The sequence below is a fragment of the Phalacrocorax carbo genome, chromosome 5 (assembly GCF_963921805.1).
Source record: "Phalacrocorax carbo chromosome 5, bPhaCar2.1, whole genome shotgun sequence".
Classification (NCBI taxonomy): Eukaryota; Metazoa; Chordata; class Aves; order Suliformes; family Phalacrocoracidae; genus Phalacrocorax; species Phalacrocorax carbo.
Window position 1 is genome coordinate 35,147,274 of NC_087517.1, and position 23,480 is coordinate 35,170,753.

The following is a 23,480-nucleotide window of genomic DNA, read 5'->3' on the forward strand; positions in this document are numbered from 1 at the left end:
GGGCTTAACTTCCATTACGCTCAATAATTCTGACCAGGCCCAAATAATACAGGTCATGTCAGTTCTCTATAACCACAAGGCAAGGCCTTTGACTTCTTTGCAATATGCACCCCCGTAAAGGAATTACAGAAGGTGAATGAAAGTCAGAATAAGACTTCCATTCCTAAATTTAGACTTGGAATTTACATCATGTGCAAATCATGTTTTGCAATATTATATGTCTGTATATATGCTATGTATTTTAGCCTTAAAATCTGCATTATATATTTACGGCACTCTGGCTGCTCTCTTGGAATGAGCTCATTTCCACCCAGCTCAGAAGAGACCAAGCTTTTATTTTCCTACAATTACCATTCAGACATATCCAATATGTTTCAGCATTCCTCAGGAGTTTGTTGTTTGGGGTTTTTTTTTTCGTATTATGCAAAGAGAAATTAAGAGTTTTGGATATGAAGAGTAACACTATATGACTCAAACATTTTTGAGACCTAGAAGCTTTACAGGGCAATCTGGACTTTGAAAGAAACAGATATCCTCAAAACCAGGCTACTTATTTTACAATACAGTAATAAAGGCTACTGCCAACAATTACAGGAAAATGTTCTGAAATGCACATACCAGGATCTAAATACATGAAACAGAAAGAGTAACACTTCTTGACTTCTCTTTAAAATAGGGATGAACTAATAAAAATTCATTCTGGGGAAGTGGTAGGGTGACTTTTGTTTTGTTTGCTTTAATCAACACAGACATTTTGATGAGAGAGACAGCTGGTACCATCTGCTTCAGGACAGAATGAAAACTAAAACTTTTTCACAGTACTTACATGTGAGGACTGAGTTCATAGAAGTTTCGGTTTCTGTATTCTTCCACTTTCTCTGGAGTATAAATGGGTAGAGATCTGTAGGGGTTTATTGATATCACCACGCTGCCAATGTATGTCTGTTGAAGGAAAACAAAAAAATGATGGATTTTTCTTTTTAACATACTTTTGCTGCTTATATATTATTCTCCCATTTAATACTTACGCAAAAATAAACAACAAAAAGCCTATGAATAAATACGTACATACACTCTGAAACATCTTTTAGATGTCTCTCAACAATCACTGTTGGGTACCAAGCAGCAATTGCTACAAAACCGAAAGTCTCTTATGAACATTTTTTGAAAGAAAGCCCATCACAATATTTCTGTGACTAATTCAGTTGGGGGAGGGAAAGGGAAAAGGACACAGATGTTCACGAAGAACTGACTCCATCTGCATGGCAAATGTCACACGAGCTTTCCTGCAGCCCTTAGGCACTCATACGAAACCACATAAAGGCAAGGCTGGAGTTGGACTGCGCTCCCTCACCCGAGGAGGAGCTTCGCGCCATCTCTTCAATGCCTCGAGCACAGAAGAGCTTCACAGGGAAGAAACCCAAAGGCTAACAGAATCTGACAGGCTTCTGTCAAAGGAGACATTTACTGTCAGGATTCAAGTCAGTCAAAGTCCTACCGTGGTTCCTCAGCAGACATGAAACATTATTTTTATTTCTGTATTTTAAACATACTCGCCATTACCCTTGGAAAGCAGACAGTGCAATGCTTTGTTTTACACTGTTAGGTCCCATTCACCACCGAGCTGAGTGAAGACCGATAGCGTACACCATGATTACCATGTCAGTGCACAACACAGTTAATTTGCCTTCATCAAGCCTACTGCCGGGTGCCCCACAGCTCTCTACACCTCCCTCCAGCTGGCAAGAGCTGCATTCAAATACACCTGAGTGGCAAAAAAATGCCAAAACCCCAATTCCACCCTGCCTGCAGATCCTGATCAAAGATTAGTTAAACCTCAGGCATTTGGTAGCTCTTTCCACAACCATGAAATAAATAAAACCTGGTCAAACATGATTTTCCAATAACCAGGGACCCCCTGGGAGGTGTAAAGGCTGTACACAAAAGCCACAGGTTCCCATTATTTGGATTACATTTGCTAGTAACTATGGAAGAACAACAACAGTTTTTACCTAGATCTATGATTTTAAATGGCTTCTTTGCAGTGATACCTTAGTACCTCGCAATCACCATTTGGTTTTCTCCCCACAATTACTCTTACAGGAAAGTGGTGTAATACGCATTTTTAAATGGGAGCAGAGGCACAAGGAGCCCAAGAGTTACTCACCAACAGGTTCAGCAGACCAGTGAATTACCTCCAGAGCTGCAGTCATAAATTTAAAATAATAATTGCTGCAACTCTTCCCTACCCAACTTTCATGTCTAAAGCAATTTTCTGCTGAATGCTAACCAAATTTGGTCCTAAGCAGAAAGCTAGGAGAACAAGATTTCCCGTTTTCGACAGCATGCATATGCACAGGCAAAGCTGTGAACTCACATCGCATTTTCTATCCCATTTAAAACCGAGTTGAACAAACTGATAAAACAAGTAGCATGAGGCCTCCAGAGACTCTCACAGTTCATCCTTGTAGTGTTTACTACCCACAGGATGAAACAGAAGCAGCCACTGCTGACAGTTCACGGTACAACTGCTGCTACAATGAAACACAATACTTCACTAATTGGGTTCAAAACTCACCATTTCTAAACAAAACATGCTTTCTCCTCTCCTTTGGAACTAGCCAGAAACATGCAAAACATTTCCCCCCATGTATCTGAGCCCAGAACAGACCAAATACCCTAGAAACAGGCTGGTTTCACACCAAGAACCCATGCAGAGTGCTGCAAGGCGGAGCAAGCCTGAAGGTGCCTCATGTCTTGGCAGCCAGGCTGAAACTTCAAAGAGGGACAACCCCAATCTGCCTCGCACCTCAACCTGGGAGGGAAGCACCCCTAAAGGCATTCGGATACAGACCATTGAGAAAATCCCAAAATAATTAAGATTTTTGCTTCTTTTAGACACATGCCGAAGTGTGTGCTGATATATATTTTCTTCAAATTAAAAAAAAAAAAATAATAATTGTTCTAGTTTTGTGGTCATCCTCCCCCTAAGAAGGAAAGAGTTTTCCATCTATGTCTAATCTCTTTGGCTGAACGAGAAGAAAAGTCAAGAATTGCCTTTCTACAGTGTTTACTTTACTCTCTCAATATATGTAGCTTTGGCAATTTGCAAGTCTACAGATGCTTGGCAAGAATAACAGATACCCAAGAGTAAGAAGCTTTCTAGTCTTTGCAAGTGCACCCTAATTAGGACTCGTTCCTGATAAAACATAATATATTAACTTGTTTCCTCTTAAATCGTAAAAATTTGTGAATTCAGCCTGTTGTGAAATCAGTGCTGGAAAGTGTCAGCAGAAGAGAGATGAAGGCCAGATCTTGAAGATTATATTTTGAAACAGGAATTCTTTAGAACCTGAAGACATGCCCTTTTCAATTATTCTGTTACCATAATAGCATACAATTTAATTGCTAATTTCCTTGAAGTACCCTGAGATGTCAAGGTAAAGAAAGATGAGTGAAAGTGAAAACCTTGATTTTTAATTTTGAATACAGGAGTTCAAGTAAGATTTATTTAGAACCATCTCTTCATAGCTAAGTATTGCTTAGACGATGTATTTTGGGAATTCAAGTCAGCTGTTTATTGTCAGAGATGAACAAATACAGACCATTTCCTAAAATACCAATATTTCAAAAGGTCAAATGGCTATATAGAAACAAAGACATACTCATTTCCATTTTAAACACCAAGCTAAAGCATGCCAAGAAATCATTGTTTTTGCTGCAAGGCCATTTACAAGAACTAATACATTTCGTCTTCTAAAAATGCCAATATCTCCAAGCTGATGCCTAATAGCTACTTGCTATTGGTGGTCTGTGAGATTCCACATAATGGGGATAAACAGATCTGGAAAATAGCTTTCCCACATACCATCTGCCTTCCCACCAGAACTCTATTATAAACAAACAAAATAAATGGCTTAAATCCTTGAGCAAGCCACAAGCACAGAAACATTCCAGTGCTCAAAGCAGAACGCCCAAGAGTAGTGGGAGACCATACCATGGCATGCTGGGGACTAAAGAGATCCTTCATTTAGCCTGTTCAATGAAAAAATGAAACACCAGAGGAATGGCCTCATGATGATGAAAGCACAGAATACAGTCAGAAGATTATATTTCTTTCTTTGTTTTTACATAGTCCTGTTAGGCAAGTTTGGACAAGATCTGCTGTCTCCTCAAGTTTTGCTAACTAGAGACTCTTGATAATACTCCTTCCTCCAAATTTCTACTTTATTGCAATAACGCACAAAGGCAAATTCTACCTCCTTGGCATGTTTGTCCAGAATCCAGACTAAAAGGACGCTCACTCGTCATTTATCAGTGTATCTGTCACGTAGCACAGCCACACTGAAATGTGCTAACATTTCATCTGCAGAAATCATTCAAATTTCCATCAGGTCAAATGACAACGCATTCTGCATTCTCCACCAAAATAATGCAGACAACTCATTCTTTTTCAGCAAAGGGCTCAAGAGCCTGAGTATGAAGAAAATTCTAAATCACAACTCAACTGGAAAAGGCTGGTATTTGTTATATCACTTCTAAGTGCTCTTGGAGGTGCAACATCCAAGACACTTTGACGTCTCATTCTCTCCCCCTAGGACTGAAAGCAAACATAAGCCCTTGGGGCAACCTGTTACTACTAGTTCAAGTTTGTGTCCATCTTGCAAGGTCTTCTGTGCCTTTCTAACCCAAGCAGCTTTAAGACTGGCTTAAGAAGAGGCTTGAAACAGCATGACAGTGCAAGAGTCCCATTGCTCAGGAGAAGGCTACAGGCAGCAGCCTCTTCCCAGCCAAGGGCTGGCGAAAGCTATTGCTAGAAACTGGCAAACTGCCTGAGACATCTGTGGACCTCTTCAGCTGAGAGGTTGCAAAAACCTTACAGAGAGCCCAGCAAAAGGTCCCCAAACACCTCTGCAGCCAGGACGCACAAGCACTGCAGTGAAATCTGATAGACAGGGAAGAGGCAGTACAGGCCAACTCGAGAAGGGGAGCTTTTAGAAGACTACTAGTAGAGCTTATGGAAGAGTACTTCCCACCCTGGGATACAGTATATCAATAAAGCTATTTTACCTCGGGGGGGGGGGGGGAGGGGGGAGGGGGAGGGGCAGGAGAAATCAAGCAAAAGAAGAAACTGAGGCAACAGTATCCACAGTTCAAGCAAAACCATATTACTGCTAAAGTAGACAAAATTCAGCATTAGTATGTGTCACAGTCACGTACCAAATATGTTGATGGCTGATGGGCAGAAGAGCACATCTATACCCTCCCAAAGCAAACAATCACAACACAGACCACCTGTGTCAAAAAGGGTAACAACAGTGCTAAAATATTCTTCAATATGGACTTGATCCCACAAGTCACTGTGCAAAGAGCAGCAGCAGCTTGAACAAGCTACAGGTAACCCACACCCATCAGGATCAAGCCCTTAATCGTACTACAACCTGTTTTAGATCTGAGCCCCGAAGTAAAAGCAGAGCGTCTGCCAGAGAAAGACACCCACATGACAAGTTGAAGCGAGTGCGTAAAGTGGATGCATGCACATAGATTAACAGATTTCTCTTCTGAGTTTCTTGAGGGCACAGAAATCTTTCTGCTGCTCGGTGAATATTGCTGCTAACTTCACAATCATTATGACAGACTCTAATGTTATTATTAACAAAGCAGATTAATCGTCTCAGCCATCCGCCTCTCTGACTACATTGGGATGTTTTTATACAAACAAACAGAATTCCTACACAGGATGCAATTACAGATGAAACCTATAAAGTAAGCGATGAGGAAGTCAACCCAAAGCAGACACAAGAAATTTTAAGAAAAGCATTTAAATACCCCAGAATGTCAGTGCTTGCTCACTTTTCAAAAGATGAAGACTTGTTTTCATAAGCAAGCAGTAGCTGGAGATTGGATAGAGTCTGTGCCAAGAAACCACTGGTGAAAACATTAGCAAGAGCACTCATTCCAAAATGTTTTATTATTTCTATACAAATAAAATGGGGTGGGGGGAGGAAGTCTCCTGCCATGCTGCAGCCAATGCTAACCTATGTTCTTCAGGGTGAAAACCATGTTTTTACAGTACTTGGATGCTTTTGCTTCTATTTCTGTTATTTGCCAATCTTCCATTAATCTTTCTTTTGTGCTTTTATTTCATATAACATGCACTGAAACCACTAGTAAATGCTCAAAACGTCATCCTCACCTTAGTGGAGAACTACACAGCATTTTGGGGCAGAGCCAACACTGTAACCATCCCTGCAGCCCTACAGGAGGCATTCCCTACACCACCTCCTCTCTTTTTTCAAAGCGTCACATCAGAGGCAAAAAAGAAAGAGTGCGTAGGGAAGACGACCCCTACACACAGCCCACAATACGCATATAATCTTCTGTAATCTTTATTAATGTTTTCTTACCCTTTTATGCAGATATTGCATACTGCCCTACCAACAAGTGTCTCAAACACTATGCTCAGCATCGTGGGAGCCATAAAAAAAGGAAAGGAAACAAAGCACTGCCTTGAGATAAGTAACTCTCCTCCCATGAAGCACTTCAAGGTAAAAAGCAACCAACCTGCTGGCTGCAAAAATCTCTACTCCTGACCCCGGGCAAGTTACAAGGTTTGTTTTACCAGAGTGGCCTGATGCAATGGGCCAGAGGACCAACAGAATTTCTATCTAGATAACTAGCAAAGCAAGATTTACAGGGAGGCAGAATACCCCTTCTTAGACCACAAGCTATCACGGGAAAAGATGTGCCTTGGGCACACAAACCCTTCTTCACATCTGAAGGAGAAGCAGCAGGCTTCTAGGTCCTAGCCTGTGGCAGCTGCAACAATATTATTACTACAACTCAGTAGCTTCCCTCAAAGAGGGAAACTGTTGAGGCACTGCTGGGAAAATCACTCAAACCAACACAGGCATCCCCCAAGGGAGGAAGAGAAGGAGATCTGAGGAAACTCAGGTCCCCTGGGCTACCATCACAGGCAGATAGATGGCTGCTGTTCTCCAGCTCTCAAACCATCCTGCCTTTCAGAAACGACTCAGTCACCATCCCTGCCACTCCTCAAACTCCCAAAGGAAGACCAACAGTCCAGGCTGGACTTCCTGGATAAACACAAGTAAATACTTTGTGGTACATGAGAGCAGAGGGATAGACTCTTCTGCGTGCTGCTGCAGGAGCAGCAAAGGCACAGCCCTGCTACCGACAGGCACGCATGCAGCTAGGCCATACCCAAAACCACAGGGGTCAACAACCCCCTTCAAAACCCAAGAAAGGACTCCAGCTGACTGCAGAAACAGCATACTAAAGATGAACATCATCATGCTGACATCAGAAGGTAACAAAATTGGGAATAAAATTGAACTTCAACAATTATTCAATCATATTACAATGAAGATTTTCCCAGCAGGCTGCATTTACGTATCCCAATACCATAAAACCCTATTCTTCACAACAGAGTTATATAGAGGGATGGTCACACTAGGCTGATGGAGGCCAAGACAATTGGTCTCAATCACATAATTCTGTCCTCCACTCTCTTCTTCCAAATGTAGCATCTGGAATACCACGTATGAGTGCAGCAGGAACAAAGAAAGTCACTGTGCTTGACAGCAATTCAGTAAACTCCTAAATACTGTAAGGTAGCTGAAAAATGAGTGAATCAATAATGTAGACAGACACAGTGGAATAAAGTCGAGTCAGAAACAAAAAGGCTAGCCCCAAAATATCAAAACAACAGAGATCAACAGGAAGCAGCTCAGTCTGAAACAAGCAAACCGCAACAGCCATGCCACCAGAAGGCAGCCACAAGATGCTACCTCAAACAGCTAACACTGAGTTGCTATACTGGAATGCCGAATATGAAATATTGCAGTGATAAAACAACATGTGTTCAGTACCATAAGACTGTTCCTGCCCAAAACAGCCCACAAACTGCACGCACAGAAAATACAAATTAAATGCTGACATCAGAGAAATATTCTGTTTTGTTGTAAGAACAAAAAGCAAACAAATGTTTTGTTGTAAGGAACAAAATGTTGACCTCTGCAAATTTGGGAAGCCTTCAAGAAACAACATAACTGCAGGGAAAAATGTGCAGGGCAGCAGAATAAAGCAGTATCTGGCCTCTAAAGGCCTACGCAGCACCGCTCCCCTCCAGACTCCTCACACCTCCCGTGCCACTTCCACACGCCTCACAAAACAAGCCCAGCACAAAAATAAGTTTCAGACTTATACATAGACTACAATTTATCCCAGATCTCTACCATTTGTGAGTTGCTGTAAATACACTTATAGACAGATGCCACCCTCTCATTTGGCAGCATCCCAAAACCTGAAGGAAAAATAATTACTGAGCTGGGTCGGCTGAGCATATTTCATCCAACTGAAAAAAAAAGAACACCACAATAAAAAGTTCAGGGAGGGAGCTCAACAGAATGACTCAAAATTCATCAGTGACATACGAACTGAATTTTATGAATGTATTTGAAGTTTTCCATGCGGTCTCTAGGTCACACATTTTAACCGCACAAACTGCTCCCTAGAACCTTCAAATAATCAACATTGTGGTTTTTTTCTACTTGCTGAGTGCACTGCCCATGAGCCACATTTTACTCTGTAAAGTTAAAGAAAAACACTCACAGGTTTGTTACTGATATTTACAGATAAGAACTTTTGAAAAAAAAAAAAAGCAATGCAAATTTCATCAATGAAAATTTTAAGAGTTGCAAAAAGAATATAATAAACAATTACAGCTTTTTAATGAGATTTTTCTTGGTCAGACATACCCCAGACATTTCCAGACATGAATAAACTCCAAGATTCCCATTTCCAATTAACACATGCGCGTTACCCATTGAGCCCTTCTCCACAAAGCCACTCAGCATGAGATTACTGCAAAATCTGATAGTCTTTAGTAGGATATTTGGCCAAACTCCAGCTCCACCAGCCTTCATGCTTATTTTTATAGGCACAGCCTCCAGCTTTGCGCTCTGGTATGCAACCTAACACCCGAGGCCATTAAACTTTCCATCAAATACACATAAAACTGAACAAGAGGTAATGAAGCTGTAGTCTGTTCTCTAACTGTTAGGAGTGCTCTTATTGCCCTGCTTGCACCATGGCATGAAACTTAACTAATTTTCTTGAAGGGCTTCCAGTGACCATGGCCAGGATGGTACAAGAGGACCATCAGGGGATCCAGATCTGAATGCTCTTTGAAAGAGGAGCTCTTAGGGAAAAAATCTGGAATTTCAAACAGAGCTGGCACTAGAATCTCCAATATCAATCATTCAGCATCAAACACAACTACCGTTAAAAGACTAGGAAATACAAAAATTGTATTATCTTCCAGTGGAATGAACCCATTTATCTTGTCATCTCTGGCTATGGGGAGAGATTTGGCACTGTTCACTGATGGCTTGATCTCTTACATTTACCTACCAAGACTGGCTAACACGATTATGCAACGTCTGGCAACTTTACAGCATTTTCAAAGCTATCCACATTACAGGTCTCATTCCTCACAACAAACCCCTTTGCAGGTTGTAACCCCAACTCCATTTTAGAACTAACATGTGTAGCACAGACACAGCCATCAGTCTACAGAAAACTGCTTAGAAACTGATATTGAGTAAGCCCTGGTTTACTGCTGCAGAAACATTTCAATCCATTCATATGGCTTCAGTTCAACTTAGGTTTTTGCACTTGGACTCAACTTTTGGTAATGCCCACAATGAAGCACTGACATGAGGGGTGAATTTAACCCTACAACTGAGCCATGAAAGGACAAATCTGTTCCTATTGCCCTTTGAAAGGATCCTGAGGCATCAACTTGTGTAGCTTTTTAGAGCTGAAGAAGCCGGCAGTCTTTGTTAAGCACCAACAGTAGCTCTTTAATAGTCCAATTTGGTTTCCCCAGGATAGCATGCAAACTACAGATTTTAAATGATAAGACAAACATTACTTCCAGAAGTAACAAAGGCTTCCTTGTGCTCATCTGACTCTAAAAACAGAAATGCAAAGTGTAGTTTTCATGAGTGAGGTTCAGGGAGAAAAGTGGGTGGCAAGACGGGAGAGAAGAGTTTGCACTTGAAAATTAACATGTGGTTGTTACCATGAGCACTTGTTCCAACTGTTACTGTTTTAGAAGTTTTCTAAAATATGCAAAAATGACATGAAGTTTGCAGGGCAGAATTCAACTGATACAGAAAGGAGATATTATTCCTTGAGTGATTTCATAAATAAAACCATGCAGCATCCCAAACTAAGTAACTTGTATACTTGGTAGCACCACGTGGCACAGACATAAGCATCTATGTTTTTCAACCACAGATGCAGTGAATGTCTTAATACTTGCAAAGATCTGCAAAATTTTGCCTTCACAGTGTGGATTCACAAACAGTACTCTAAGACCTTAAAAAAAAAAATCACATGATCAAACAAACCTGAAGATAAAAAGGGTAAATGATAATAATAATCTGGCAAGGCATGTCAAAGATACCAAGAAGGGCTTCTTTAAATACATCAGCAGTAAAAGGAAGCCTGGGGACACAGTGAGCCCACTGCTGAACAAGGAAGGGGCTCTGGTAACGGAGGATGCAGAGAAGGCAGAGTTACTGAATGCCGCCTTTGCCTTGGTCTTTACTGCTAAGGTTGGCCCTCGGACATCTCAGCCCCCAGAAAAGAGAGGACAAATTATAACAGAGGAAGACTTACCATCGGTTGAGAAAGACTGGGTCAGAGATCACCTAGGCAAACTGGATCCTCACAAATCCATGGGACCCAATGGGATGCACCCGCGAGTGCTGAGGGAGCTGGCAGATGTTCTTGCTGAGCCACTCTCCCTTATCTTTGAAAGGACGTGGAGGACAGAGGTGCCCGAGGACTGAAGGAAAGCAAATGTCACTCCAATCTTCAAAAAGGACAAGAAAGAGGACCTGGGAAACTATAGGCCAGTCAGCCTCACTTCTGTCCCTGGAAAGGTGATGGAGCAGTTCATCCTGGAGGTCATCTCCAGGCATGTAGAGGAAAAGGTGGTTATCAGAAATAGTCAACATGGATTCAGCAAGGGAAGATCATGCTTGACCAACCTGACAGCCTTCTACGATGGCATGACTGGCTGGGTCGATGAAGGGACAGCAGTGGATGTTGTCTGTCTTGACTTCAGCAAGGCATTTGACACCGTCTCCCATAGCATCCTCACAGGCAAGCTAAGGAAGTGTAGGCTGAATGAATGGACAACAAGGTGGACACTGAACTGGCTCAACAACAGAACTCAGAGGGTCGTAATCAATGGAGCAGAGTCTGGATGGAGGCCTCTCACTAGTGGTGTTCCCCAGGGGTCTGTGCTGGGTCCAGTCCTGTTTAATATATTCATCAATGACCTGGGTGATGGGATGGAGTGTAACCTCAGCAAGTTCACTGATGATACCAAGCTGGGAGGAGTGGCTCATACACCAGAAGGCTGTGCTGCCATCCAGCGAGACCTGGACAGGCTGGAGAGCTGGGCCGACGGGAACCTCATGAAATTCAACAAGAGCAAGTGCAAGGTCCTGCACCTGGGGAGGAGCAACCCCATGCACCAGTACAGGTTGGGGGCTGACCTGCTGGAAGGTGGCTCTGTTGAGAAGGACCTGGGAGCGCTGGTGGACAACAAGCTGACCCTGAGCCAGCAATGTGGCCTTGTGGCCAAGAAGGCCAACAATATCCTGGGGTGCATTAAAAGGAGTGTGGCCAGCAGATCGAGAGAGGTTATCCTCCTCCTCTACTCTGCCCTGGTGAGACCACATCTGGAGTACTGTGTCCAGTTTTGGGCCCCCCAGTTCAAGAACGATGTGGAACTCCTTGAGCAAGTCCAGCAGAGAGCTACCAAGATGATCAGGGGACTGGAGCATCTCCCATACGAGAAAAGGCTGAGAGATTTGGGTTTGTTTAGCCTGGAGAAGAGAAGACTGAGGGGGGATTTCATAAATACTTATAAATGTCTAAAGGGTGGGTGTCAGGATGATGGGACTAGGCTCTTTTCATTAGTGCCCAACAACAGGACACAGGGCAATGGGCAGAAGTTGGAACATGGGAAGTTCCACCTAAACATGAGAAAAAAGGTCTTTCCTGTGAGGGTGCCAGAGCAGTGGCACAGGCTGCCCAGGGGGGCTGTGGAGTCTCCTTCCCTGGAGACATTCAAAACCCGCCTGGACGCGTTCCTGTGCCCCCTGCTCTAGGTGTGCCTGCTCAAGCAGGGGGGTTGGACAAGGTGATCTCCAGTGGTCCCTTCCAACCCCAACCATTCTGTGATTCTGTGATTGTGCAACAAACCACAAGGAAATGATTCGGGGGGGGAATCCCCAAACACATCATGAACAAAAAAAAACTCCCTTGGTTTTGGCAGCATTTCACACTTCTCAACAGAGCATGTTTAAGTATTAGGCTTTCGCACCTACAAGGCAAAGGATCCTACATTGCCAGAGAAAACTGACACCTGTATCAGCTGCCAAAGCACATAACACAGGTAATTACAATGCACGTCAGTGCCAGGCCCAGCCAAATCAGAAACTGAGGGAAGTACATGCTTCACTGTCACTGTCTCAAAGAACTGTGTGTTTGAACATGGTTGTCAGCTAGCATGTAATAGCAGATAAACATAACACAGATTACCCATTTGTCATTCAAACTGATTTCTTTCGAGAAAAAGCTATCCAGTCTACATTAAGTAGAAACATGTAATTAAATGCTTTGCAATCTATAGTATTTTACAGTAAAAAAAAAAAACCAATAACCTTGAGAAATCCACTCCCATATGACTTATAGCAATCCTTTTTAAGAGACTGCGTAATCTAGGGTACCCTCACAGAATAGGTTTCTATCCTTAATGCTTTAAGTTAAACTTCCAAATATGACCCAAAGATTGTACAAGGTAGTACTGTCTTCTTCAATCTGTAGACAAATAGCTTCCTCTTCTCCTTCACATTTTCTTGAGCTTAAGTGGAATGAGATGATTCGGTATCACCCACTTTTACTGTAGGTATTAGGAATATAGTTAACCCTAAAACTTATGTGACACGGGTTAATCATACAAGCTAATGACTGAAAAAGACTCTGAATCCCAGAAGAGGCAGCCACTGCAGCTGTTGAATACGGAGGACTTGCCAGAACAGGATGAAAGGGCAGCAAAGAGGAGTCTGATATCTACCTGCCTGTATCAGTGTCTAAGGATTATCAAGAGGGAACAGACTACATCCAAACGTGAAAAGGAAAACTTAAGACACAAATTTTTGGAAATTTAACTCTCAAAGTTATCAGACAGATTTTTTTTTTTTTTTTTAACCACTGTGGAAGAAATCATTCTGCAAATAAAGATCATTTTGGTCTCTTTTCCAATAAGGTTTTAACAGATACTGAGAGTCCTTGTCTTACTTTAATTTTCTGGTTAATTTAAATTGTCAGTCCAAACTTAAGGAGCAAATAGGTGAAGGTGATACAATAGCAGAGGTGATACAATAGCAGACAGGTGCAACTGTATATTGCCAAGTAAATGCCTACAGAAAAGGGAACAGGCATAACTGTGTAGGGAAATGACTCCAGAAGAAAGATGCATCAGACAATGAATAGCAGAGGTACAAAAGCACAGACTATAAGTAAGGGACAGAAGAAGCAAACAAAAATAACACAGATCCTCCTGTACTGGAAGATGGAAAGGAAAAAATATGAAGATTGAAACACTTACCAAGAAGGAAAAATATAGGCATACTAAAAATTAAAAAGGGGGAGGGCTAAATTAAAATTAAGTACAGAACACATCTATTTGATTGTAATAAGCTGCAGACACAGTTGCTTGCAGATCACAGCTATACTTTGGCATAAATATTTCAGCTTTACTCTTAAGAGACTTACCTTTTACCAGCGGTCTTGGAAAGCCTCTACAAACCATTACACTCACACATCTTCAGCAGCACAATAGATACAATACTGTGCACATTTTAACAAAAATGGACTAAAGAGAGATGAAGCAGGAAATGAATGGCTTAACTGGAATCAAAATTTGCCTCTTCATTCCCAGCCTGCATTTCAACTGTGAGTTCACAGTATCTCTCCTATTGATCATCACTCAGAGATTAATATGCCTGAAGATTTTAATGACTTCCATAAATATCCAAGCTCATTGTTTTTCATTTAAAATCCAACCATTCTAATAAACATAACTTTTTGCAAATCAAAGATAGCAGACAACATTTAAGCTAGCCCTAGCACATTCCAAGCATATACTGTTTCTACATCAACCTGCTCTAACATACTGGAAGTACCTTCTCTGGGAGTGAATTAGTTTTAACTGCAACATCCTCTGATAACAGCAGTATCAAAGTAATTGTCATCATTGGTTCTGGAACTGGTTTTTATGAAAATCAGAGGTCCACCACGTTGTGCAATGGTGAAAATGAAAAAGGAAAAATATCCCAGATGGAAAAGATCAAATGCAAACAATGCAGTACAGGAAAGACTACAGTGCAAGTAAGGTTTAAAATATCCCTAATACAATAGATTGTGTTCAGGCATTCAGTCTATTTGTATCCCTAGAAATAAACACATATTTTAAGAATGACAACATAGCTCCTCATAGGATGTTATTTGTTAACATATACTCACATATACTTCATTGTGATCATAGCGCTTTTTCAGATTATTGATGAATGAATCTTCATCAAGTGGCTCTAAAAGAACCATATCTCCAACCCCTATCATGTTGTCTAAAAGTGACGTCTTGACCTCCATTTTGGCCATTTTCTCCTGCAAAGAAACGAGGAAAAAAAAAACACAGAAAAAAGTTAGCTCAAAGTTATTCTAATTATTCACAGGCATTATGCACTAACACTATTTAAGGAATACAAGTTAAAAACCCATCGAATGGCACAGCTTTAAAATCTTTTTCCAAGGAACATTCTCAAAGTCATTCTATCTATGCAGGTAGTCCACACAATCCCAAAAATTTAACTTCTAACAGTCAACAATGCCTTCTGGTTCACTACTTGTTAACTCTGAAGCCGCATGAAACAGGAATTAGGATTCCAGTGGGCACCACATCCAGATTTTCTGGACAACTTCAATGGTGTTCAAGTGTATGCGAACTCAAGTTTTATCAAAAGCTTCGTCAACTTGTTCAGTGTATCAAATTAGGGTTTAAATTTGTCAGTACCCTAGCCTGAATTTCTTTCTCACGCTTACTTGCATTTCTCCAACACCATCAACTTTTAAGTGGAAACCAACTAAGTGAACTCATGCAGAGACAAAACCCGTGCTGTTTTATCTTATTCATGAACCCTGTACTCGAGTGCCTATATTCCAGTACAGTACTGCTCGTTGTTAACACAGTGCTACCAAATTACTTAATTTCCTAACCAGACTTATTTGGATTTATTTGCAATTTTGTTGCTTAAGAGACCGTTTTTGTTGGGTGGCAACAATCCAGCTGACAAGTGGAGACTCTGCATCTATATAACTGGAGAGGCAAAAGGCAGAATCCGGGCTTAAACCAAGGGACCAGGATCAAACAAAAGTAACCAAGTCCAGTAAACAAAGTAATTCAAACAAAGAAGTCAAGGTCAGACCAAAACTCGCCACCTATTTGATCATCCCAGCCTTTTATCCTTCCAATCCAAATGCTAGTGAAGATTAACTGAGCTCCTCAAGAACTCTAAGCACACAGTTACTACTTTCAGCTTTCATGACAAGACTGAAAAATGAACATATTAGCAGTGACGGCCTGCAAATGGGGAACCAGAGGTGAGAGAATGACTTTACTGACAACACAAACCAAGAACCAACTACTGTAGAGCTACAGCTACACAAAACAACAGTCGAACCTCACCAGTCAGCTGTAACCACTCAGCTATGAAATGCTGTCAGGCTGTCCTTGCTCCCCCAATCACTGCAGCATATTTTAATTCTAAATATTTTTAATCATTTTTCAAAACTTCTTTGGACAGCTATTAGCTTATACAATCACCACTAACTTGCCATAGTAGCTATCCATCAGATAACTAATTTAAAACAAGGAAAGCCTTTTATCTTTCTTCTGACCACAGCCACTGCGTTACTACATGCTATTTGATTTTTGAGAAGTGAGTGACACTTGAGGGATATTAGATCAAGACTTAAGTCCTGTTTGATGTTTTTCCAAATTCAACGAAGTGCAGCTCCACAGGCGGCTAACGGAAGTGATGCAGCAAGATCCCCAAAACCTGAACCAAGCCTGGGAATTACTGGAAATTCACATAGAAATGCAAAAACAGTGCTGAATTATGGTAACCAACCAAAGCTGAGTCAACTCTGCTAAACAAACAGAAAAGCATTTATTTTAAACAAAAACACTGGACAAATATTTTTGTAGAGAAAGATACTTGTATTCTTAAAAGTTCACTTCCCTGAATCACCAAAAAAATTTTAAATATTCACAAAATCTTTTCAGATTCACTTCTGCATCCCATCAAGATGAATTATTTAAACTACCAGACTTCTTTCAATGACCTAATTACTTCTCATACATCAACTAATGCTAAAATTTTTGAAGGCTGAAAAAAAAAGTTCTTCTCAAGTATGGAACTTATTAAATATTGGGTTTGTAGCCAAAAAAAAAAAAAGCCAACATAAAAATCCTAATATGGGCGATTTCAACCTCAAATTTAAGTTCTAAGTAGCATACCTCATCTACCATTGTGAAATTACATACCACCTACCACACTTCATGCATCACTGCTTGGGAATTTCAAGACCAAGAGCAGCCAAACCCATCACGAACATTCATGTATCCCCAAGCTCAGAGGCACGTTTTGCAGAAGAGGTGCACAAAGATACCATATCTACTACTAAAAGCTGGATCAGAAAGTTGTATACAAATATTAATTTACCAATATATCTGAAAAGTTCAATTTTATGGTCAAAGGTGAATTTTCAGCCTGGTTTTTTCCCCCCACAAAAATTTAACATCATACTACGGTTAAAATGTTTCCATTAACCTGAAAGCTAGAAATTATTAGAAACATAGGTGATGAAAAAAAAGGACAACATGCCTAGACATCTTGTTTAACACTGAATTCTCAAAATCATTTGCAATAGCTTAGCCTTTGCAAAATATTGTTAAAGATTACCTCATACACTGATGTATGATTCGTGTATTCTGCCATACCAATGTTGTTAGCCCCCACTTCGGTGGAATCCAATCATAATCCCTGCTCTGGGTTAGCTAATGACAAAAGAAAGTGTAGCAAGCTTGCGGGATAATTTGGTTGCCTATCTGAGGTAACTAGGTGGGGAGAGAAAAGCCAATGATGTTTAAACATACATTAAACAATTAGATTTAATCTATAATTGAATTTAATCCATTAGAAGAATTTGTCAGAAGATTAATATATACAACACTTTCAAAACACCAAATACTAATTTTAAAAAATAGCTTTTTGTAAAAAACCTCTAAAATCAACACACTACACAGAAACAAATATATCAAACCCTTGCTACATTGCAAGACTTTAGTCAAGTTTTTTAACAACACGTCACTAAGCTCAGAAATTCAATCCAAATCCACATCCAAGTATTTGGATTTGTTATATCTTCAAAGATGCCTTGTAGCTGGAAATCTTTTCCCATCAGTGCTGGTGACAGCATGCACACCACTATTTGGAGAACAGTACATAAAAGCAAGCAGCTGCTACCTATATATATATTTATGCACCTTTAAAAGGATGAACATTTCTCAAGAACCGTTTTCAAGAACCAGGACTATGAGAGGGTCAGGACCAAAACACAATCCCGGTGTCTGAGAGATCAGTAATGCTTGAAACCACAGCTGTGCTGGGGAGAGAGCACCAGCAAACAGGAAATTAGGTTAGAGGAAAGAACCAGAATGGGTTGTGTCCTTTAAAACAAGGACACCTTTAGTTATTTTCAAATGAAGATTGCTGAATAGGGGAAGGTGGATGCAGGTACTGCTGTGAGGCTTTATTTGAACTGTGCTGCGATTTCATTCTGGAAATTCAATAAAAAATAACCTAAAAATATAAGTGGTACTCCATTGATTTACCTAATAAATTGCTTCTGTGACTGCAACATCTCATACTGTTGACACCAAGAAAAAAAACAGCGTTGTATAGAAACTGCAGCTGCAAATTATTAATATAGCAACAAATTAGCTCAGCAAAAACCCCAGAATTCTTCTAATGCTTGCAGTCTGCAAATCAGATTCCTCCTCAAACATTCCTTGATCTCTCCCACACCCACTTACCACTTGAGTCTTCTCCCAAATTTACCTTTTTTTACCCCTAAAGCAAACATGGGCAGCATCTCAGAACATCTCCCTTTTTTCTAGTCATTTGTCAAAGCTGTTCTTCCTCACTTTGGTCTCACATTTGGCCTTAAGAGAGCGAGAACACTTTCAACACATTTCCATTCTCAGAAAAATAAAAAAGATTATTCAGTAATCCTTCACAGCTTGATCTGTTTTGTGTTAGACAACATGCTTGGGAGGAGAAGTGCTGGCCATGCTATGTCTGTAAAATGCTTTTATCCACATGCTCCCATGTTACTCGCAGCCTTTTAAAATACAGACTGCTGTATCTCCTACTTGCAATGCCTGGGATTGCCATCTGGCTAGGCCAGTTGAATCTAAATCATTCTTGGCCAAAAGGATGGCAAATTAAAAATTACGCTGTTCCACAGGCACAGCAGTCAGCCAATCTGAAATGACACCTAATGAAAACTCTAAATAGAAGATGACACAGAGAATAGGCAAATCCCCAAAAGCCTTGTACAATTAAGTTCACACATCCTCCAAGGGGGAAATGAAGCAATACCCTGTTATTAGCGTACAGATTGTTATGGAATTGTCCAAGGTTTTCCACATCACCCTCATACAGTAAAACAGCAACAACTGCCAGCAGCTTCCTACGGATGTGTAGTCCTTAGCACACGTTTGCATTTGCTGCACTGGAATTATCACTGGCTGCAGAAGTGGCTTGGTTTTCTTCCTTTGTAGCATTGTAGCAAAAGGACAATTTCCTTATCATCAAAATTGTCACAATAGATGCACTCACATATACTTCAAGCTCTACTTAACAAAAAAAAAAAAGCCTTTGGTTTCACTGCCACCAACTCACTGTAGAAAATACCCACCACCTTCTTTTGTAAGAGTTAACAAAAACAACCTGCAACATCAGTAATTCAATAGCGGTGTTCAAACTGATTTCTTGTTCCAGGTCTGATCCCAAGCTCCTACCAGGCTGTAATTATCCTTGCCCACTCGTTCCCTTTTTCCTCTGTCAGGGAGCAACTGGCCCACAGAAAGCAGGGACACTGACAGGCTGCTGCTGCAAAAATGGCTGGGGACACAGTGTCATTACCTGAATAAAACAAAACCAAAAGGGACTATAGCCATCTTGTACTACTCATGACAAGCTTAAGTACCAATTTAGCAAGAATCACAGAATCACAGGTTGGAAGGGACCTCAGGGATCATCTAGTCCAACCTTTCTGGGAAGAGCACAGTCTACACAAGATGGCCCAGCGCCCTGTCCAGACAACTCTCGAAGGTGTCCAACATGGCCGAGTCAACCACTTCCCTGGGGAGATTATTCCAATGGGTGACTGTCCTCACTGTGAAAAATTTTCCTCTGGTGTCCAACCGGAATCTCCCCAAGAGCAATTTGTGTCCATTCCCCCTTGTCCTCTCCATGTGACTCCGTGTAAAAAGGGAGTCCCCATCTTCTTTGTAGCTACCCCTTAAGTACCGGTACATTGAACTTGGTACAGTACCCTTGTACTGATACAAGAGGCAGGATTTAAATTCATCCTGTCCAACAAACCCCACGTATCTCTGACCTCTGACTGATGCCCAGAAGGTACAAGTTCATTGGGAACACCTTGTGCTGGTTCACCAGGTAAACTGAGGCAGGCTCTGCAGGCGAACTATTATAGTGCCCTTTTCTCTCAAAGCTGGATTTCCCAATACCACCATGTAAGAAAATGTTGATACCATACAAAGAAAATATTTGCTTTGCCTCCAGATCCCCTAACTTTTTAGACACTGGATGCTGCAGGGGTTCAGTCCAAGCAGCATCTGCTGCCTGGCCACTGCCTGCTAGGAAAACCTGCACCCTCCTGCCCAGCTGTGACAGCTCAACAGATGTTGCTCTGTCACCATCAACGGGCTGCAGAAAACAGCGTGATGTTGCAGCCCACGATTTCTTCCTGCAAGAAAATGGACTTCAGAAACCTGACAGACAGATTGCAGGCAGGAATGTTAATAGATATCACAACAGCAGTAAAAGTACTCTTAAAGAACTAAAATGCTTCATCTCATTTCTCCATCTTTCCTTTGGATTTGGCCAATGTCTGAATATCTTCTGAATTCCTTTTCCTCCCAAAGTCCTACTGAACCAGTGTTTTCCAAACTGAAAAAGGTTATAATTTGGGGCTTTTGAGTTAGCTAATGCTTCTCACATCTTACCCACAAAGCAAGGGCTATTATTTGAAAGCCTTGTGCAACTTCTCTTTATTTTCTGTAGGCATTGAACCAGATTCCTTGAGTAGTTAACAACAAACAGCTCCGGTAAATTACAGAAGTAAAATGCGGCATTATGGGGTATATTTGTATTAGGACTGCTGGAATGTTTGCATTCAGCATCAGCTAAATGGGAACAGCACTTTAGCAACATCAGATTAGGACAGAGTTTCGGGCCAGTGACTGCAATTTAGATGACAGAAGATTTGCCTAGCAGAATTCCATAGGAAGAACAAATGCTCCGCTGGCTCTTGCTACTAAATGCCACGCATTTAGCTAAAGATTGGGCAATTTTCAAGATAGAAACAGGCCACTTAAAGTACTGCTGAACAAACAGCTGCAACCATGTGAAGCAATATCATCTTTTAGCAGTTTAACAACGGAGGCTTCACTGCAGTTTAGAAAAACTGACAGTACAATAATTAGAGTTTGTTAGGAAGTGTACAAGATGTTCACTGGGACATTATCTCCTACTGACGTAAACAAGGGCTGAAACTTTCTTCACTAACAGGACTCAAGGCCTTTATAAATGCAGAGGGAAGAGGTTTCATTGCTGTTGCTGGAGTTCTTTGGCATTTGTTGAGGGGTATTGTTGGGGTATTTTTGTGTTGTTGAGGGTTTTAGGTGGGTTTCTTATTTTTACATCAGGTTTGTTACAATCTACATTAAGCAATAATTAGTTGTTATCAATCCCCCAAAAGCGAGACGCTTCTTTCATGCCTTTGTTCACAACCTTTGTCACAAGACTATGTACCACGCCCCTGTCATGTTAAAAAAAAAAAAAACAAACAAAAAAAAAAAAACCCCCCACAAACCTGAGCCACGTAGGCAGAAGATACAGCTTTGCCCTCCTCCTCTTCCCTAAAAAAAGACAAATTCACGAGCCTGGAGGAAGGAGTGAGAGGCTGTGTTTGTGTTTCTCCAAGGCTACTTTTTGTTATTTTTGCATACTAGTTTGAATAACACTAGCATAGATACTACCTGCTGTAAAAGACCATGGGGTGTATTTATACTACTATTTCTACATTTTATGCCCAGCAGTACAGGTTTTCAAATTACTTCTAATAATTTTTTTGCAACCACAACACAACAACCTCCACCAGCAATTGCACTCAGGGGTTGATCTATTTCCTAAGTCAACTTGCATTCTCGCTTTAACTCATATGGGTCAGTCATACAGCCACGCTAGGCTTTGGCAAAAACATTCAGTTCTTCAACATTGCTAAGGCAACCTTCTTTAGCACCTGCTAAAATAGTCTTAAAACAATCAAAATATGTTTGATCCTCCATTTTTACCCTGCAAAAATTCCTTTATGTTTTGGATTATATTGACAGGTTTCAAAAATTATAGATGTGGAGTAGCCTTCCCATAAACAATTATTCCAAAGCCTGATTTTTTTTTTCTTAATTACTTCTGTTTGACAGGGAGAACACCTTGGGCACTTTCAATGCATAATGCATCTGGAAATAAGTCTTCACTAACAAGGCCGTTTGCAGTCCGAAATTCTGGTTAAATTCCCACTGACTTCAGCAGAAACAGGATCCACGGTGGTTTCTTACATTTAGGCTTTTCTTAGTCATTGTCTAACCACAGAGTTTTACAATCATTCCAGGTCCACATCTACAGAAAGGGATAAAACATTCAGAAACAGAGGGGGTCTCCTTTTGGCACATACCGTGCTAAGATTCTCTTGAATCTTTTTCAAAATAAGGAGCAAACTGTGACTGCAAAAGCCAAAGTTGTCAAAGGTCCTGCCTTCTTCCCCTAAACCAAAGACTAGATTTCACAGTAACAGTATTCTTTGGACAACGTGATTTTTTTAAAAAGTTGTCAGTACAGAACATGAACACAAAGAAAACACACTCATTGTTTCAAAAAAAATCCCCAAAAATTAGCTTTTACTACTAGATATCTGAACTCAACTAAGTAGGGGGTGTCCTTTTAAACTGATTATCTTCATCTCTCAAGCTGCCGCTTAAAGTTCTCTGCCAATTTTTTGGGATCCTGCCCAATCCAAAGGTTACGTTTGCCTAGCTGTTGCAGAACAGGGTATGAAAACCAAGGTAGCACTTATTTATTTTGTGGGATCTTCTTTGTTTGTTGTATGTGACACACCAGTAGCTTGCTACCACACCAGAGCTTGTGTTCAGAAGATCTTCCAGTAGCAGCCCTCAAAGTCAAAACATTTCTTTCCACTGGGGTTTCACTCCTTTGGGAGCAATCCAGCAATCAACTGTAATCTATATCTTCGTTTATACTTTCATTATAATGAGGTTTTTTACGTTCCCTTCCACACAAGCGTGCAGGCAGAGAGCAAGCCTTGCTTTCCTCCAGTCAGCACATGAATCACAGATCCCCAATACAAGCAAAAGAAATCTACTTGGTGGGGCAACTGGAGGGAACACAAACTATGTCATGTCATAAGGTGGATATCAAGAGATGTCTTAATACTACAGGGTTAAAACACCAGAGTACATGCTAATCTTCTCCTTAAATGCTTGCATGCATTCCCTGTTAAGTAGTCTGCGATAAGCCTCAAAGATATGCAGGATATGAAACCACAGAACAGGTAACACTGCAACTTCACTCAGCTGCCAACAGCAGAAGGAAGAGCAGCCACAGAAATTCATCACAGCAGCCACTGAACCAGACTCAAAACGGGGCACGAACAAATATAAAGCTAATCAGGAGCTTTAGGAAATCCAGATCACAGAAGAGGCTTTGGTGCCCCTATCTACCTACCACCACGCCACCCACAATAACTAAATGTACCCGTAACTCCTAGAGCAGCTGCCAGGCACCATCACACTCACAGTTACCAACAGAGCAAGGCCCAAGTTTCCATGCACCCATATTCTCTTCCAAGCACTAAAAGTCTGAGTAAAGCTAAAATTTACATGGCTGAAAGCCCCTTCCACACCACTCGCTTTCTTATTCAAT

General features: G+C 41.0%; 1 protein-coding gene across 4 annotated transcripts in view; it reads right to left on the reverse strand.

Annotated features, from left to right (window-relative positions):
* MYO1B (myosin IB) overlaps positions 1-23,480 on the reverse strand; it is a 115,664-nt gene that overhangs the window by 81,793 nt on the left and 10,391 nt on the right. For all 4 annotated transcript variants that reach the window (XM_064451987.1, XM_064451990.1, XM_064451989.1 and 1 more), the window contains exons 2-3: positions 14,635-14,775; positions 827-942 (exon numbers count right to left, since the gene is read on the reverse strand). In XM_064451987.1, the coding sequence (XP_064308057.1) occupies positions 827-942; positions 14,635-14,775 (257 nt within the window). The remainder of the gene's footprint in view (positions 1-826; positions 943-14,634; positions 14,776-23,480) is intronic.